Source organism: Caenorhabditis briggsae (genome assembly GCF_000004555.2).
Source record: "Caenorhabditis briggsae complete genome, chrV, whole genome shotgun sequence".
Classification (NCBI taxonomy): Eukaryota; Metazoa; Nematoda; class Chromadorea; order Rhabditida; family Rhabditidae; genus Caenorhabditis; species Caenorhabditis briggsae.
The window spans coordinates 14,292,331-14,312,715 of NC_013488.2; the positions used below are offsets into that span (position 1 = coordinate 14,292,331).

Genomic DNA, 20,385 nt, shown 5'->3' on the forward strand with positions numbered 1-20,385 from the left:
AAATCGGTCACAAAGTTTTTGGGGTGCAAGGGTGTTTGGGTGAGACAAAAAGAAATAAAACAAAACAAATGGCTTAAAAATGAGACAATAAAAGGGTGGATGGAAACTATTTTGACAGATGATGATACCCATAATGGTAAAATGAGGAAGATTGTCTGAGTGATGGGGGATTTGTGGAGGTCAATAAAATACAGTCATATTCAGGGGGGAATTGTCTTGGAATTGCGACTGGGATGTGTAAAGCTGTTTTAAGTGGGATGATAGTGAATGAAACAGGGATCAACAGGGGAGTAGTTATATGAGACAATATTGAATTTTAACAAATAGCCGCTCTGGGCCATGCAATTTTAGCTTCGTGTCGCTTGTAGGCGAACATATGAGGCTTGTTTTCTTTTTTGAGTTGCTCGTGAACAAGGATTGGGCAGTCAGTTGGTGCCAGACATGACTCGAACCCTTCGGCAATCAAATATCTGAAAAATAAGTAAATAGGAACTTGAATTAGCAGAATAATTTAGAAAACTTACAATCCGTGCTCTTCTGGATTTGTGATTCCTTGCTGATGAGCTACAAGTCGGCTCAATTTCGAGGTCGTCAACATTGGAACACCTGAGAATGTGGCGTATCGAACACATCCAACGGCCTCATCTGGGACAGCGATCTTGACGAACGCATCACAAGTAGCAGCAGAGATCATCTGAACGAGACCAGCGGATGTTCCACGTGTTAAGGTAGCAGTGGAAAGAAGTGGAGACGCGCAACAATGGCGAGAAGAGTCCAGTGATACCAGGACTCGATGATCGTTCTCGCAAAGACGACGAATGGCTTCAGCGCTTTTGAGCACATGAACAGCGGACCAGAGAGATGTGAGATAGTAGGAGGCATCACTTTGGGTGACGATTGGTTGAGGAAGAAGCTCCCACATGTACCATGCTTCGACTTCACATCCAACGGTGGATGAGCGGGCAAGGATGTACACAAACCAACGGACAAGATCTGGAATCAAAATTGTATTCATTTCAAAAGGGAGAAAACTAACCATCTCCTGGTGGTAATCCTCGATGCCCACCGTTCATTGCATCTGTTGGATTCTCGTTTTCATTTCCATTGAGTTGGCACGCGAGAACCAACCCAACTGCTTTCATGAGATTCTCCAGTTTCTTCATTGGCGAGTAATGATTTTGCATCTTTCTCATGAGCAATTTCACTTGGTCCATAATCGAAACAGAAGGTGTCACAAGTGATTCAGGATTATTGAATCCAAGCTCTGTGAGATTCATTTTACGAACCAATGCTTGGTTCTGTGATATCAGTTGGAGAGCTCCTGCTTTTGAGTGCTCTTTAATCATAACATGGTAGAGAAGAGGTTTCACTTCCCGAAGTAACAACTTGTGGAGAACAGCTTCAAGAACGGCGTCAATATTCAGAATCTGATTACTGTTCAGTCTTGAACTCTCTTCGTCGATGATCCGATGCAAATCTCCTTCACCATGCTTCACCAAGTAGTTCTTCATTCCATTTATAAACTGCCGAACATTCCGTATCACAACTGCCGGATCTGTCTCTTTTGTATCTGTTGTACACTGAACGAATTGTCGAAGAGTCAATCCGAAGCATGCATTGTCTCCTTCTTTGACTTGTGCCAACTCTTCTACGTAATCCTGAACAGCTCTTCCGATTTTCTCATCGGTACTCGAGCTACGTGGAAGTGCTGCTCGTGACACACGGCCGCTGAGCAATGGAGACATCGATGGGAGTGTTGTAGGAAGGTCATCAATGGATCCGCACGAAGCAGCAGCACTCATTCCATTCATACCAATCGTATTAGAGAATCTGGATAGAGCACGTGGAAGACTTCGAATCGACATTGATCCTTCTGGCTGCCTTCGGAGAGTGCTTCCAGCAATCGAACCATTCTTTGATCTACTATCTAGCGTGTTGAATTTGGAACTTCCCGCATCCGAATCTTGCTCCCATCCTTTTACAGTAACTCGATCACTCGGCAGAGGTCTTCTCATTCTATCCGAATGCCACCGTATCTCTTCGTCTTCTACGTCATCGTCATCTTCATCTGAATCCATTTGACATGTCGAATCTCCACCAGCAGTTCTATCCGAATCAGAGTCTTCTTCTTGAATCGGTTCACTGACTTCTAGAAATAAAAATGTTGAAAAACGGTTAGCAACAAGTTCAATACTTACTCAATCCCATTGTGGATTCATCTCCATGATGAGCCAAATCGAGCAGATTTTCCCATACGTTCGAATCCCATGGCTCGTTGAAAACGGTACCAGCTACACTGACAGCATCGTCCTCGATTTTTGAATGCACATCCAAATGCATCATTCCATTCTTCTCTGTAGACGAGGCAGCGAATTCACAGAGCTGAGCATAATCACTGGAACGTCTGCAATCTGCCATCGATGGTCCGACACCTCCAACGATTGACATGTTTCGATTGTGATGCCCACGTGGTTGAGGCGTTGGGAGAACCTGGAAAAAGAATAAGAATGAAAAAATAATAAAAAAGAAGGCGTTGTTTTCTGACTGTCAAAATAAGGAGCAATTTTCGGATTGCATATATTTTGAAAAAACAAAAACAAAACTATACACTTTGCGCTATACTACAGTAGGCAAAAGAGGAAAAGTCGAGAATTTCAAAGTTTAAGAAGAAGAAGAAAACAATGAGGAAAACAACAAAATGATTGACAGTGTCGTCTGTCGTTTTGACAAAATGTGGATGGGGTAATTATACGGAGAAGAGGAGACGCCCGCGAAAAGTTCCTTCGAAGAGTGGGGTCAGGTGGGAAGTTCGAATACAGTGAGGAAGGGGATAATTCTTTTGAAATTGCGTTGTAGACTGATTGATCAGATGAAAGTAAGAAGGATTTGTCTTTTTTTCTCTCTGTTTTTGACCGTTTTTCGAAAACTTTTTCCGTCAAACTTGTCTTGTTTTATAGCCGCGCAGTAGGAAATAGGCGGCAAGCGTTTGTTGTTGACTTTATCAAGAAAAATTTATTACAATTCTCGAGAGTGAGATTCAGAAGAAAGATGCATGTCTTACCTTGGCAATCTTCTGCTGTCGATTCTTGAGCTCGTGATTCACAGCCGACCACTGGGGCGGACCCGAAGACTTGGATTGTGGTGGAGCGGAGTGTTTGGCTCTTCGCCAAACCAGCTCACTTTCCGATGGTGTTGGCGGTGGCACAAGCGATGGTGGTGTAGGAGTTCTGGAAATATATGGAATTATATATAGATCTTCTCTATAAAGATTAAATTTATTATGTTTGCAGTGTTCAATATATTTCAAAGGGAAAAAACTATGAGGAATTGATACAAAACAAAATTATTCAGGCGGTTTCAGGGATTTTCGGAACGGAATTTTTCAGAATTTTCTTCGGAATTAAATCTTTTTAGACTACAGTATGTTAAAGGCGCACGAGAAAAAGACCATTCCGAACATCCCTGAGCGTTCTTTTCAAATAAAAAATAGAATCTGACATCTAAGAAAGTCCAAATAATCCATCTTCCTCGAGCTTTCCGAATCCGGAAGCTCGGTCTATTCTATTCACAATATTGGACCCGAAAAGTAGAGATGGAAAAGTGATGAAGAGTGGGGTACATTTTCATTCATTCATTTCAACAAAATAAGAGGTCGACTAATTATGCAAATGGAACACGAAGCGGACGGCCGAGTGATGAAAAGGGAGAACCGAACGTCATGGGTGAAATGTTGACAAAAGGAAAAAAGGAAACTAGTCCAGAGAGTGAATTAACAGGAAGAAGATGGGGAGGGAGTGACCTTGTCAGCAGCACTTTCAGACACTGGTCATAAAATCGTCTGAAAGCAAATTGTAACAACGAGACTTACTCAAAAAAGGAGGCTTTTGTAGTACGAAAAGGTAAGAAGAAGAAGGGAGTGATCAATCGAAAATGACACATGGTTGGGTGAGAAAGAAATGAAGATAGATTGACAACAACTGTGTGAGGTCTTCGTTTTCTTGATTCTCTTCCTTATAATAATAAACCAATTTGTGCTGCCAATTACTCATCCCTTCTCTATCATCTGTTCTCATTTTTCTTACTTCTGACAATTGACATCCTAAACAGAGCTACACAGAAAGTGTCAAGATGGATTAGGCAACCTGCTATTTTTCTTGTGTGAGCACAGATGTTGCTCCAAGTGGATTTTGAGGGGGGTACTTGGAGATTCGATTTCGGTATTCACAATTCAATGGGAAGAAGAAGAAGCAACAAGGGCGGTGAAAAGATATCATCTTCAAGACCCATGGTATCAAATTTCAATAGATTTAGAGGGGAGCAGAAATTATTAGGATACTTGATCATTCAGAGATTTAGGATACTTCAAAATTAAAAAGTTCGAGGGCGTCTTAGAATTTTCATTTTCTGATCTACTAACTTAAAAATTCAGACGAACTTTCAATGAACTCTATCGAGAAGGTGAGAACAGGTGAAGATGTACTAAAATCCACGCCTTCCTATTGTTATTGCGGTGCGAACAGGGAGAGATCTCGGAAGGAGGGTGGTAATGAAGGCGTCACTCGATATTAGTATTATCGTTTTGGAGTGCCAATAACAACCAGGATATACGGGAGAGGAAAGGAAGGGAAGGTGGTGGTCGTTGGGGGTCATAACGATGTGGTGCTAACGATCTCACAAATAATCCTTCTTTCTCTCTTCTTCTTGAGATACCAATATTCCGAGATTCATTACGTCAGATGGTTGGAGAGAAGAAGTGAGAGTGAGAAGAAAGTAACATGATATGAAGAAATACTAAGATCAAGAGTAAAAAGAAATTGAAAGTAAAAGTGCTTGATCTCTAGCCGTAGAACCATTGGAAGATAGGATAAGATAATCTTTTGAAAATACCGTACAACCTGTGAAAGACGGGTCTCTACATTGTCAGGTTTGAGCTCAATTATCTCGGTTTCTATAAGAGATATCAAAATGTTTCAACTGATAAAACACTTCTGATTGTATAATAAACAATTTATCAGTTGACAACTTTTCTATATCTTTTAGAGTAACAGAGATAAATTGGCTCAAATTCAGAAGACAGAGGATTCTTCCATTACAGGTTTTACGGTGAAAAATCATAATCAAAACTTCTTTGACTTTCCAAACAATGCGGGAAACTTTCTCATAATCATCACCTATTCACCCCGTGTATAATTCGAAACAGTATGTTGTTTTGCCGAAAAACCAGTCGGGAGCATAAGAAGAAGACACAGCAGGACGGACGCACATGAACAAATCGGGGGTACCTCTGTTGTTTCGGATTAGAATGGAAGGCGAGAAGAAGAAGAAGATGAGAAGGAAGAGTGGTTTCGGTGACATAATGAATTGGGTGTGAAATAAGAGAGATATGCTAATTATACTAACAAGAGGCTTCTGGAGCATCTGGAGAAGCAGAGAACCTAAAAATTTGAAATAAAATAAAACCGGTGTAAAGTTTTCACTCCTCAGCATCTTTTCCTTTTCTTTTTTCTTTTTCTTCTCCCGGGTGCCAACTATACACATTATTAATAATTTGTAAGGAAGCTAAGAAAAGCGGCGGCGACGGCAAGTTGCCCCCAGGGGGAGAAAAACAAACCTCGAGAGGAGCAACTTTTTGGTAAAAATAGGAAAGAGCATACTATTCCATTCCTTTAGGTTTCTTTAGGACGGGCAGGTGCAAAATGTATCAAATATGCACAGGCTTCTGGTACACAAATCAGTGGACTCGCACCTGTCATGTTATTGTGCATATTTGGGTCGTGCGGTAAATTAGTGTGATGTGGAACAGCCTGTTCTCAAATCGGAATAGGTAACGGAAACTATTAGAGGATTTCTAAAGAGATGGAAATTAATGGAATAGGTAGAACCGCCTAATGAGAAGGAGAGGAAACGAGTTGCATAGAAATGGGCCGGATTAAAAGGATGGGCGGTACGCAAGAACTGACGCAATCAAGCGAGGGATGAAGAAGACGTTGAGCACAGGTGTTCGGAGGTTAGACTAGTTTATACTGTTTATTCCAAAGAAGGCTTCTTATCTTGAAATAGTTCTAACAACACTTATTCAAAAGAATACCAGTTACAAGAAGAAGACAAAGAACAGAAGAGACCCTCTGATGGAGTGCTTACTACTACTTTTAATAATGATGTCAAAAACTAGACAACATTGGAGACATCAAATGCTTCCTTTCAGCATTAGATTGCTAATGTAGCTGCAGAACACACTGGGAACGACACAAAAAAAAACGAAACGGAACGCGGATGCTCCTTCAAAAACGTGAGGAGGAGCAGGCGTGTGATCATACAAGTGGCGAATAAAGGAATCGAGCTCGGAGAGGGAGCAGACTATCCTTTGCGTGAAGAGCAGCAGTACTGTGTGCCATTCCGTACGGAAAGAAGGGAAAGAGAGGCAGAACAAACCAGATCAAATTTTTGATTGAGAAGCTTCTCTCTAGAAAATCAACAAAACAGTACGAGACCGGTCAGTAGCAGTGATACAGTTCCTCAAAGAATCAGAACAGTCTCAGTGACCAAGAGAAGAACATAAAGTCTTTTGGCGCGCACAATCAAAATTCGAATAATTCTTTCAAAACGACACAAATGATGATGACAGAACCCAAAAGCAAACATACGACGGTCACCTCTTTTTGTCAACTTTTGCCAATAAGCGATCTCGACACAAAAGAGCAAAGAAGCAAAGAGAGTGAGGAATAGTAATATTTCCATTTTTGAGGAACAAATACCATTCTTCTGGAGGTGAGCATGTGCACAACGGATGACTAATAGTAGGCGTCATCAGAAATGTGTGCAGTGGATACAACCACTATGCTTGCGCAGTGTGCAGTTTGCCGTGGATTGAAAACTTTTGATGTTGCAGAGAAGAAGAAAGTGAGATGAATCATTGAAATTGACGTTCTAAATTTCTCAAGTATCTGACCTTGGGAATGTTGCTTTTAGCTTTTGGCAAAAAGCTTTTTGCTTTTTGTCGGCTTGTTAAGTGGATTTAGATTTTTCCAATGATTCTTTAAATGTCTATTCCTGTCAAGTCAAAGTAGGGTGCGATTTCTAACTCCTCCTTGATCAAAAATGATTCGGAGAACAGAAGGTGTCACAAATAATTCAAAAAGAGCAGAAGGTACAGGAGCCAAAAATAAAGAGTCGAAATGAATGAAAAATGTTGGATTGGGTGTTGTTGGGCGAAGACATAAGGGACATTGGTGGGTACAAACCAGCAGACGTGGCAATTATCTGCGAAACCCAAACCCACTCGTCTCAACACAACATGAAATTTATGGGCGGATCTGTGAGGGGAATAGAGAGGGGAAAAGGAGGACTACATCAGCAGTACCACAGTCCCTAGAGAGAACAGGTGACCTCGAAATAGGAAAGAGAGAGGGTGTTCGTTTGATTTGAATTTATTCTATGGTTTCAGTATTTGGTATTATTCTTGCACCATTTGAGTGAAACTTCTAATACTACACATTGCGAAAATTTAAGAGTTTTTTTGGTGGCAATTGCTTCGATTAAATAAAACTTTGAACCCGAGGTACTACTCAAATCAGCAACAGCCCGGTGTGAACACAAGGGTAAGCGGAATGAATATGAAGCATTTCGAATCGTCCACACACAACTGTTCCTCTCTTTTTATCCCGTTTCCGGTTTACACAGCGGGATGGAATGGTCATTATTTTAGAAAATTACCCAATCGAATACAAGATTCGATGATTTAAACTGATGTTTTTTTTTCAATTTAATTCAAAGTTTGAATTTCAAACCGAAATTTTTCAACAATAAAAAAACTCACTTTTTACGGCCTAACGAAGAGTGATCGGACGATCCACTTGACATTGAATCGGATGGATGGCGTCTCTTTTCACTGAGAGCTGCTTCCAGAGCTTCACGCTTCTTCATAACCTGTCCACCCAATTCATCCATTGAAGTTGTTGTTGTCTTCATAGCTGGTGCGAACGTTTTTCTTCTGACAACCGGAGTAACAAGTCCTTCATTGATAACCATAAGTTCTCCATCCGTCGTTCTGCCTCCTAATCGCTCTTTCAATGCTTTCGCTGACTGTCCAACACTTCCAGGTACCAATGGATCGGTTACAGCAATTAGGTTGGGTACGGATAGACGGTGGTCTCCTCCACGACCTCTATCGATAGCCGCAAAAGCATTACGACCGAATCCATTGTGACTGGTAGATGGAGATGGGAATCCGTTACGTCTTCTCATTGCGATTTGGGGACTTGCATGAGCACTGTGAACTTCTCCGTATGGATGTTTGGCGATTTCATTCGGAGAGAGCATTTCATTTGCAGATTGGAGTCTGAAACTAACTTTGTTATGATTTTTAAGCAACATGATGAAAAATATTTTTATATTCAACGTTCCTCATCAACATACTTTTGCGCACGGCTCACTTTAAATTTCAGCATTTTTGTTGTTTCAAAATAGGAATAATGATGTCATTAAAAGAGGCGAACTGTATACTAGTAGACTTTATGATAACCGAAAGAAAGACTTTAGATGAGTGATGCTCCGAGAGATGACGGGTGCACCGGGAACATGTTTGCGCTATTTGGAAAAACAAATATACTCATCAGCCGAGAGTCTCCTCGATTTTTTCACTGTTTTTAACTTGTGCCAATGAGAAAAAATTAGAAGAAAAAAAAAGAGTGGAAAGAAGTTATGCAAATATCTTGTTTTGAGAGAAAAAAAATGGATAGATCACAATTTTTGCAGCTGGGTAATGGTAAAGTTTAGGAGCAACTTCTAAATGTATGAAAACTGAAATCCAAAACCGCTATTGCTGCGAAAACGCTACTGTCAAAAGAACGACGTGTGTCGTTTTGTCGCCGCCGGAAATCAAGACAGGTCACATTTGCATAATAGTGTCAATACTATACGGGAATTCGAAGAAGTTTGCATTCATTTTATTGAGAGCCAGCAGGAAGGGAGGAGAAGCGTGATGATTGAAATGGAATATATTCTCTTACCGTTTTCGTCGCAACTCTTCCACACAGTTCTGCTGTACTTGAGGATCTGCTGCGTTCGCCGGTGGCGTCATCGGGACACGACCTATAAATTATGGATAATATGGAAACTTGAAAAATGTAGTTCAGACATGATACGATTTTTAAACAGCTACAATGCAATTATATAACGACAGTGAGCCGTTTTTTTTTTCAAGGCGCATAGTGCAAATCTTCTAGAAGGTTCTCGAATCTTATTTTTTCAATTCCCGCCAAAACTGAAAACTCCGAAACATTTGCGATTTTTTGCGATTTTTCGAGAGAATAATTGATTTTTTCTTAGATTTTTTTGCAAAATTTTTAGATCTTTCCAGGTTTTTCAGCGATTTTTGAAGATTCTTCTTCGATTGTTCCGAATTTTTTGTCTGAAATTTGACGGGATGATGTTCGCAAGGATTACTGTAGACTACTGTAGAAAACCTAATATTTTGTAGTTTTTCTTGCAATCACAATCACGTCAAATTGCAGACAGGAAAGTGTCTAACTGCAACCGACAGTAATCTTCGCGAACACCGTTCCATCAAATTTCAGACAAAAAATTCGGAAAAATCGAAAAAGAATCTTCAAAAATAGCTGAAAAAACTAAAAAGATATGAAACATTTGCCAAAAAGTTGGAGAAAAAACAATTGTTCTCTTTTTGGATTTTTTTGAAAAATTGAAAAAGGACATAAGGGTATTTCATCGGCCAAACTTTCCGTCTCAGGGCCTGAATCTTGACAATGGTCTCGCAAAATTCATTTAAACTACGGTATTTTTCACTCGGAACGCTTACCAATTCCGGAGGTTGTTGGCCCTGGACTGCTTTCATTGTGATGAGCCAATCGTTGAGCATTATTCTTGATTCCAAGATTCAATCCATTGCTCATAACTCCAAGATCGCTTCTTTCTCGTCGCATAGCCAAAGGTCTGGAGCGACTGGATGGTGATCCGGCGAGTGCAACTAAATAAAAACGATTCTTGATTTTTCTTTCAAAAAAAGAAAGTGCTCACCCTCATCATAATTGGGCGGTCTGAACGTTCGCATCGATGGATCCGTTAGATGATTGTTGTTGTGGTGTGGCGACGCCGTCATCTCTGCATAGGCAGCTTCCTACAATACGAAGAATATACCGGGGGTGAAAATTGGTGGAAAATGAAAGAGAATGACAACATGCAACTAAAAAAAGAAACAGAAAGGAGGATCCGCTGCTGACGATAATCGTTTGAACGAGAGCGAAAAGAAATGAAGATGAAAGAGGATGAACACCGGACGAAAAAAGTAAGAAGAAGGAGAAGAAGAATAGAGACAAACCTTCCAGCCACGCGTGTAATTGTCGTCGTCGAACATGTTGGATGATGAGGAGGAAGCGTTCTTTTGATAAACGGAACTCGGCATCACTCCATTTCGTTTTTTCGGTGTCGCGGAGCCGAAAAAACCGCGCGTCGGTGGAGTTGTGATGTCGAATGCAGAGCGAGAGCTGGAATAAATTATATTAGTTTTGGAAAATTCAAAAATTCTGTTTTTCTTTTTCGACGTCTACTGATTTAATATTCCTCTTTTACTATTCGTCGTCTACTGCGAAAAAGATCAAACTTCCTCTACGAGATCCTACTGTATTCTTGGCGAGACCCTAGACTTACCAACACCAGCTAATAAGTACAGAAGTCATTTTTGCACACAAAAAGTGTTGAACTCTTTCTCCCAGCAATTCGTAGGATGTGAGCGTGTGATTAGAATCACCACTCACAAATCACTACAAATCGGTTTTCTATCGAGAAGAGGAGCACGAGAAGAAGAGCAACAGGGAAAAGAAGTCTCCTCCACGTTCCCATAAATCTTGAATTGAATTCGTTTTAAATGGGGTGGCAGCAGTAAGGGTGTGCCACACAGGGATGATCAAAAAAGATACTGGCTGATGATATCTCTTTTATCAATTTCTTCGTGCCTCATATATATATTTGAAGATCCCCGAGCAGTGTATGTCACTGGTTAATTAATTGTCCCATGTCTCGTCTCTCCCGGATTTATCATTATCCCTACATCACTGACAACACATGTCACATCATCTCTGTTCGTGTATATCAACACGAGAGTAGAAACACGACCGACTGAGCTGAGATGATAATAATGATGAGATCGGAGGAGGTGAGAGGTCAAAATGTATCTTTTTCTTTTAAAAGGCTGAAACTCTTACGTTCTAACTTGCATATTCGAACCGTTTGTGTCCCATGGAGTAAAGTATTCACAGTTGGCAAGACGTGGTGTTGAATCGATATCTACTGAAAATATAGAGATTTCCGGAATCCTAGAGCCACCTGCTGCAGAAAGTGCAGATATCAAAGATGAGCAATCATGGGGGAATCAAAAAAACTCACAGCTCTCTTTTCTCTTGTGCTCCTTATTGGAAGAGCCAAACGATAAAAGTGATCGAAGGAAGGATCTTGGTCTGGAGAGTGTGCTGCTTGTTGATGATGGTAGGAAACCAAGCTTTGGTGACGACGTAACTGTAAATTAGAATGTAAACCAGAATACAAATGGGCTATAGAGGATCATAAATAAGGTGGTGGGGGATGCCTCTCCCAGCATGACTTCTTGATTTGCCAATGAATAACTGGGAAGGAATTGGGGCTAATTTTGATTTATTCTGATTCTCTAAACATGTTCTTACTGGAACCTTTGGGGTGACTTACCACTTTTATGGGATCTGACTGATTGTGAACGACGATCGCTCCTTGAGATGTGCACTGCAAAAATGAATATTACAGCGGTGAGACGAAGGACTCCTTCGGAAGGAGTATAACAGTAGGAAGACTGGTTTCTTTTTATGCTTTTTCATACGGGATCATCCTCTTTTTCGGCAACAATTTCTCTACTGACCATCATCAGAAAAATACAAAAAAAAGTAGGAAGGATTAGACACTCAAATTTGACATTAATCCTGTTATGAAATCATTCTTTTTAGAAATTTGAATTGAAATTCTTACCATCATCCAGACGATCATGTTTGCTTGGTGGAGAATGGGTGCTCAATCCACTATCAGTTTCATCTGTGTCATTTTTTGATGAGACTTTTCCACCATTCCAGTCATCCAGCGAAGTAAAGTCTCCAACACAAACTGTAGCGAATCGAGAGTTTGAAGAAGACGATGCACGGGAAGAGGATCGACGCTTCTTTGACGTCTTCTGCTGACCAGCGGCAGTTCCCAATGCCATTTCAGGTGTCAGCAGAATGGCGCTACTTCTTCTAGGAGAATTGTTATTCTTCGCATTCTCCGCATAATATCCTCCTCCAACTCCAGTCTTGCTACTTATTCTTGGTTCCACTTCGTCGTAGATCGATTCTTCAGGACGGTCCATAAACCATGTAGATGTGTCAGATGTTACTGGAAATTTCTAGTTGTTATTTTTCGAATTCGAGAAAAATTAAAACTCACCATTGCACTTGGGCATTGTATTATTGTTATTGGTGAGGTTGCTGCTTCGGAATGACGATGCAATCGAATTCCGAGATGAGGAGGTCGATGGTGTCTTCTTCCTGGACAATGACATTTCACTTTGCCAGAATTCTGCAAGAAAAAACAACAATACGAGGTGTCATTAGAAATGTCACAGAATGTTGGGGTGGTTGTGAGACTTGTAACACTTCAAAGGCGCGAGAATTCTAAAGGATTCGAGGAAGAGAGAAACAGGCGTATCGGGAACGAAATCGCATAAAAAGTTATGGGTTTTTCTTTGCCTTTACTTCCACCGCATGATGATGGGAATACCCAGGGCTTCGAATTTGGCATGATATGTTTTAAAATTCAGAAATCTAGGTCACCCAAATCTCAAGGTTTTGCAAAATCGACTCTCAGGAGCACAGAGACACAAAGTTCGTTTGGCTGTGCCTCTCTTTTTAAACGGGAAAAAAATAAGGGGATGAGGAGAAAATGACATTCGATACTTTATCAAAACCTCAAAAACGGCCGGCACTTGTTTCTTGAATCACAGCAAAAACGGACGGAAAGGAGGATCTTGTTTTCTAACAACATCAACAAAAATCAAGTGTATTTGAATAGAAAGGATTTTTGGAAATTTCGTTTTTGGGTTTCGGATGGAAAGATCAGAGAATCGGATGGGCTGCCAGATTAACAAGACGCAGTTGTTTCTAATCGAAACTAATTGGGGATAGAACGAAGATCAATTCACTTGACACATCAAGAACTTCAATCAACCTAATAGAGTCTTTACGGATGATACCTGTACAAACCGAAAACATCTTCTAGAATCACCCTAATACGTGTTCGTGTAATAAACTCATAATCGTGGTCACATAAATGCCGCATGGCCAATCAGAAGAGATAGTTCGCCGCTCGTCGTCCTAAAATTGCATCCCGCGCGCGGAACAATAAAACTGTAATAAATGACGGTACATGTGAAAGTACGTTCTTCTTCGTCTACCGCCACATACAACAAACAGATAAACCCACAAAGTAGAGAGAAGAGATGGAGAATGACCGGAAAACGAACACCTTTCTCTCGTTTATGAACACGTCAAGGCCGGTAGATCCGATAAGAGAATCTATAGACTGGCAAATTGGTAATCTGACTAGCTGAACGGAAGGAAGGGAACTAGTGTCGAGATTAACGAGATTCGACGGAGTGTCAATCAATCATAAGAGAAAAAATGAGAAATGGAAGAAGGTGTTAATGGTGTTAATTTTAATACCTATGAATGAGATATGAAGGGGTGAGGTATGTACTTGTCGAAAACAAAGAGGGAAAATAAGAGGAAAAATGAAAAAGTGCTCTATTGAATTTTAAATGATCGTACTGCTTTCAGATTGAATCAAAAGGCGGAAAATATCATTCGGGTACAACATATCGGAGCTGTGGGATCCGGTGGCCGTGGTCGAAGGTCTCGCAGCGACAACTTCCGTAACCTAAAACTATTGTTATTCGCTGGATTTCAGGTTACGGGAGTTGTCGCTGTGGGACCTTTATTTCTCTTCCACAGCTCCGATTTTTTGTATCAGAATATGGAAATCAATTTGATAGCTCGGGCTATAAATCAATCTAGTCCAGCTGTAAAAATCTCCAGAATGAAATTGAAATTGAAGGAAAAAGATAAAATGAAGCATATAATACAACATGTCGATAATAATCGCCTACAGGAAGAGAGAGGGATATGGTTGCGGGAAAAACGAAGAGAAAACACCAGGAAAAATGAAAAAGAAAAGGCCGGTGTCACATATATACTGAACAATGGACGAGGAGATGCAAATTTCACCGACAATGAGGTCTCTTCATTTCTTGAATATCTAGATTTTCATCTTCCATTTTGAGGAAGGAGAAAGACACCGTTTGTTCTGGTTCACCTCATTTTCTTTATCACGCCGTAATCATGATGGATGTGGAGATGATTAGAAGATCCAGATGCAACAATTTCACGGTAATTACGGGAAGCGAAAATGTACTATGTCAACAGAGAACTAATGCATTTATGGGAACCGAGAACTGAGAATACTGAAAGCTATAGCTGAGCAATAAAATATATACTACTGTTCTTCGTCTCCACTTCCAGAATGAATAAACTGAAGTCAGATGAGACGATAAAACGACAGAAGGCTTCTTCTGTCAGAAACTGCTGAAATGAAAACAAAAAACTCAAAACTACTCACAATATGTGGTGCACCCCTCAGCTACTAAATGAACGAAAGAAGCCAGAATGATGCGCCTCGCAATAAAAGTAAAAAGAGAAAGAAGAGGAAGAGTTAGCTTGGGAGGAAGAAGAAGCAGCAAGTCACACATCTGGCAAGGATTCGCCACATCGAAAAAGCTTCTCATCGAAATCCGATGGATTCACTTAATTTCTACAATATGCTCAAAATCTCACCCTGCTCCATAACCGCGATACTCAGAAGTTGCTTAGTGGTCGTGCATGCACGGATGGCTGATGGAAGTTGAAGTCGATGTTCGAGCTCGTCTCTGGAAATTAAAAAATTGAGAGTACGTAAAACCTGTAATAAAAGGGCCCCTAACTTTTAGCTTTGAGCCAATGTTTTTCGGTTCCTTTCAAAGATAAAAAATAGTTTTCAACTGATGAATTCAGAAATGTTTTGTCAGTTGACAAACTTTGGATACCGTGCATAGTAATTGAGATAATTGAGATCAAATTTGAGGGCCCTTCTATTACAGGTTCAAACAAAGGTGAGAAAACTCACTCATTAACACAATAGTGTTCAATTAAAAGAGGAAGTGATCGAAACGTGAGTGGGCTGCCTTCCAGTCGAACCTATAGAAAAAGAAATAAATTAGATTTATTGGATTTCTTTCAATCAGTGATCAAGCTCAATGTTTCAAACCTACCGCTTTCGCTGTTGTTACTTGAGGAACAACAGAATCTGCAGCAGATTTGAGTGGGACGACGAGCTTCTCGATGATGTAGTGATCGATTTCCACGTGTGCTCCAGGAGCCAATCTGACCGAGAGAGCCATGCAATTCTCACGAGTCGATGCTCGAACAATGAAGTTCCCGGGTTCCATTCGACGAAGGAGGTGGAGAACTTCAGGACGACCCATATGTGGGAGGTACCTGGAAAAAAAGTTTTTAGATATTTGAATTGATAGCTTATCCAAAATGGGCAACGGGAAACTTACCATACTGCATGTGTCCGTATAATCTGCTCCAACAACGTCACACTTTTTCCATTCATAGAAGACGTCGACGAGTTGCGTTTGAGCACAAAATCTGAGTAGACACTCTCCTCACCACGATCCGTTGACGATATGGAGGTGTTCATGTACATAGCCGGGATCGGCGGCCGAGGTCTCTGCAATAAGCAAATGGAATGAAAAAAGATCTGGTGGCCTCTGAAGACGAATGGTCACCAATTTGCCATTTGATTCATCTCGTTGGCGGGAAGGTCATCACAATGAGAATTAGATGGAAATTGGGAACGAAGATGAGGAATACGGAGGGGAGGGTATGGTTTCAATTTCACCTCTTTCAACCTTTCGGGAATAAATGATGGGTGAAAGAATGGGGGAAATGATTGGTTTAATAATTGACCTGACTTCTTGATGCAAGCGATTACATCTTCAGAGTCTTCATAGAAGACGTTCTCATTTATTTTGAAAGTAGGACTACGGTAGTGAGGTGAAAACTAGAATATTTAAAATAAACCATAGAGACAATACGATTTGAAAGTCGATTTTATATTTTCCCGGAAGGAGAATTCTGAAGAAAAAAAAAACGAATTTTAAAACTCATAAAAATATATACAACCCCCATTTCACAAATAATAACAAGTGATAAGGACACGCGACTCGTGCTTTCTTTCTCTTTACCACAACAAGTGTCCATTACTTCTAGTCGCCTTCGATGATAAATTGGAAAACGAGGAGAAACTGGACCCGAGAGTGTTTGTGTACTCTTTGTGTTACACTTACGAATTGAATAGACATAGTGGTGATAACCTCCCAGACACTTTTTAATCTATTTTTCTTCTTCAGAGCAATGATTCAGAATTTTTACAACTGCTCTCTCACCTCTTCTACCTCGCTCTGGGACAGTTCCTGTGCTATTGGACTGCTCGCATATTCGATCGGTACCGCCCAATCCGAGACTCGTCGGATACCATTGGACATCAAGCTTTCGTTGAGAGCACCTTCTGTGATGGTTTCTGTCGACGTTTCGCCGTCTGAAACAAAAAAAAGTGATTAATAAGGAAAATGAAGAAATGGAGAAGGAGCTATTTTTATAAGATGTTAATTCATTATTTGATTTTACAGAGAGCTTTTTTCGTAAAAACTGTATTAAAAGAGCATTTCTAATAGAAGGGCTCACCGAGAGATTGTTGGGAAAATAGAAGGGTCGCCTTAAAAACTCTTTGTTTGAAATTAAACATTTCCATGGGTTTTCAGTTAAAAATAGTCCGGAAATCTTACAATTTCGCAGAAATTTAGCTAAATATTTAGTTGAAACACTCTTTTTCGCTCTAGCTCAATTTTGATAAAATTGACAGATTTAAAACGAGAATTCACCGATTTTCTTGATGAAAATTTTTGTAAAATATGGCCGGACAAAAAAAAGAGCCCCCTCTAATTGAAGGGCCCTCCGGAGGTACTTTTGAACAATAGAAGAGCTGGCCCTTCTAATACAGGTTTTACGGTAGATAGGAAGTCTTGAATCTAAATGCAGAACAATAAACAGGAAAAGACGCTCGAAATGTTTCAGGATCAAAAGAGTATGAAGTTCGGAAGAGAAGACCCTCGGACAGCCTGTCCGCCTGCCATCAGAGCGCTTAATCAAAAGCAAACAAATAATGATCGGAAGAGGGGAGGCAGGTGGGTGTTGCGCATGGCCAGTCGAAATGGGGACAAAGAGTCAAATATTGCAATTCCCTTGGCGAAGAACTCTGAAGATGTCAGAGAATAAGCAACGTGAAGGAATGAGGATTCATGCGAGACAGCTTGTCAGCAGCGGTCGAAGAAGAAGGAAAGACAAGTCCATCGTTCTCTTCTCGCTCTATTTCACATGGATAGGCCGACGCAACGTTACTAGTCATCATCAAGCCATTTATTACAAGAAAAAAAGTAGGCGCATGTCTCATTTGGCATACTGTCGGGAGTAGGAAAACTTGAGATTTCTTTATAAGGATGACCGGTTCTCAGCCAGGTATCGGACAGAAGGATTGGGGGGGGGGGGGATCGAGAGAGCCAAATGAAAATATTTCTCACCGAAAGACCTACAACCGTTCGGCTGTTTCTCGTCGTCATCCTCCTTCATCATTACTCCAGGAACCGACGTGATGTCTTCCACTTGTACTCGAATTGCTCCAAAGTCCGGGCTGAACCTGTAAATTGACAATTAATTGGTGCAAATTGGGTATTAGGTTGACATTATTCTACTTCACACTATCTAATAGACAACAACAGTTGAAAATGAAAAAAGGTTCTCATGGAGAGAAAGTACTAACTAATTATGACTGGTTATGAATCATAGAGGATTGGGAGAATGAGTGTGAGGTAGAGATTGTATTTAGGTGAGAATTATACACGAAAAGCAAAACTTTTTTGATTAGAGAAATCGGGGAAATTATTGCTTCAAACGTGATAAATGCGCTTCCGACACAGAAACTAACAAAAACAGACAATTTTAAACGGGTTTGAATGATGAAAAAGAACAGAAGCTGTAAAAATTGGAAATTTTCGGTTTTCGAAACTCTCTAAATTTTGAATTGGCGTCTGTAACACCCACATGTGCGCTCTAATGATAAAAATCCTGGAACTTCTGAAAAAATTTGGCTTCATTGCAGAATTCAGAAACAAGAAGGCTAGCTTTCATATTTCAGAAAAATTTGTCGACTGAAAATTCTTTTCGATTGAAAAAAAAACAAAAAAAAGACAGTAAAAAACGGAGCTTAATAGAAAAAGTTACAGCGGGTCTCGACGCGACAACAGTAGTACGAAAGATATTTTTTTGAAAATTGTCGCCGACCGAAACTAAAAAGTTAAATTTTTTGAGCAAAGCGGTGATAAATAGGAATCTGGTTGAAAATGCTTATTGTTCTGGTACAAAAAATCAATCAATGCTGTTCAACAAAAACGCTGTTAGCCGTAGCCGAAGGTCCTCAACGGCAACTACAGTAACCTAAAAATATTCTCATTTTCAGTAAATATTCATTTCTCTTTTTTCACTGATTTTTGTCGATTTTTGTGTTATTTTTTCCCCAAACATGTCGAAAAATACATTTTTGATAGTGAAACGATTGACTGAAAATGCGCGAAAATCGAGATAATGAATCCGGAAAATAGCAATATTTTTAGGTTACTGTAGTTTTTGTTGTAGGACTTTCGGCCACGACCACCGGCTTCCTCTTCCACAGCTCCGATTTTTGCATATCAGCAAGATCAATTTCAAAAAACTCACTCTCTACCAGTTATATCATCACTTTTACGCCTTGTCATCGTCGACGATCTATTAGCACTTCCTGCCACAATGCAATCCCTATAGTCCAATTCCATTATGGGCATCACCGCCACACTCGCCCTTCTATTCTTTCGCTGTCGTGTCGCTTCTGCCGATTCTTCATAAGCGGACAACGGTCGTTCGTTGCTAAGACTACTGTAGTTCGTTGTTGTTCCACGGTTTCGAGCGATGGCTCTCGCCGACATTGTGAAGTCGTCGGGAGGACAAGGTTCCTTGAAGAAATAGAATATTGATTAGAGATAAAAGAAGAAAAACAATTGATTGAATGAAAATAGAAAAGAGATGATCAGAATGGTGGAAGAGACACACTTTCCCATCACTATTCAAACGAGCCCACAACCAACGATTCCATTTTATTAGTTTGACTTTGCATGGAAAAATACACTAGGGGGTTGAGAGACGCAGAGAAGGTCAGAATAGCATTCAAAAGTGATATTTCACACGAGGAATGGGTCACTGTAAGTCATTATGAAACCTATAAAAATTTGAAAATTACAAGTCTTTGTCTAGGTGTGAAATTCAAAAGTAGGGTACTGTAGTTTGATTGATTCTGACTCATAGTCTGAGATCTCGTGCTTTCGAATGTTTTCAATGTTTTCGAAAACAGCTTCCAGAAAATTTTTATAAAATGATTTCTATTTTTAGACCCTGACCGTCTTATCTCAAAAAAAAACTCACCTCTTGTTGATTATGATAAGAACTGAGTTCCAGTTTCGAACTTTCGAAATTAGGAGAAGATCCAATTGGAAAAGAACATGGACGGGTTTTAGGGCTTTTTAGTTCTGGTTCAGCAACTTCCAGAATCCTCTGAAGCTTTTCTCTTTCCATGAATATTGGTTGATACGTATCACGACGAATCAGGCTTTTTCGAAGACGAACTTCCTCGCCTTCAAGACTTTTTGCTTTGAGTAGCGACTTCCTAGGACATGGGACTGGTGTCTTTGTAGCACCTTGGAATACAATACGTCTAGGTTTTGGCACCGGAATAACAGTAGCTGTTGGAGGAGGACATGATGTAGATGTAGATGGTTGAGATGTTATCACCATCATCCATCCGTTCGAATAAATCGAATATAATCAATGTGAAATTGTCTCTCTCTCTCTCTCTCTCTCGATTGTAGAAGAAGAGGACGACAAGAAAGAGGTGGAGAAAAAAGAACAAGGGGGCAGTGGCGGTGGCGTCGAAAAACACACCGGTGACTCACGCCCCCGGCCGGCGGTCAGCGACTTTTTTGCGACAAAAGAACGACGCAATCGGTTGCGAAAGAAGCTTCACACGGGGTCGCCGACAATTTTGACGTGCCGTTCGTTGAATAGAGAGAGTACAAGTTTCCGGAGTCTCTTCTTTCTTCACGGTCACCTTCGTCCGCAGAGTAACAAATCAATC

At 40.4% G+C, this 20,385-nt stretch overlaps 1 protein-coding gene across 1 annotated transcript; it reads right to left on the minus strand.

Moving 5' to 3' along the window:
• Window positions 1–316: 316 nt before the first annotated feature.
• Cbr-tag-333 lies at window positions 317–20,045 on the minus strand (the record flags this gene model as incomplete). Its single annotated transcript, XM_045238092.1, has 22 exons — window positions 317–470; window positions 525–993; window positions 1,037–2,149; window positions 2,199–2,490; window positions 3,062–3,227; window positions 7,817–8,338; window positions 9,009–9,090; window positions 9,818–9,985; window positions 10,036–10,135; window positions 10,337–10,502; window positions 11,220–11,304; window positions 11,401–11,529; window positions 12,010–12,408; window positions 12,460–12,591; window positions 14,901–14,992; window positions 15,229–15,299; window positions 15,374–15,599; window positions 15,665–15,837; window positions 16,556–16,707; window positions 17,759–17,862; window positions 18,939–19,210; window positions 19,677–20,045. 22 exons carry the CDS (start codon window positions 20,043–20,045, stop codon window positions 317–319), a joined length of 5,436 nt encoding a protein of 1,811 aa, XP_045094607.1.
• Window positions 20,046–20,385: the final 340 nt, after the last annotated feature.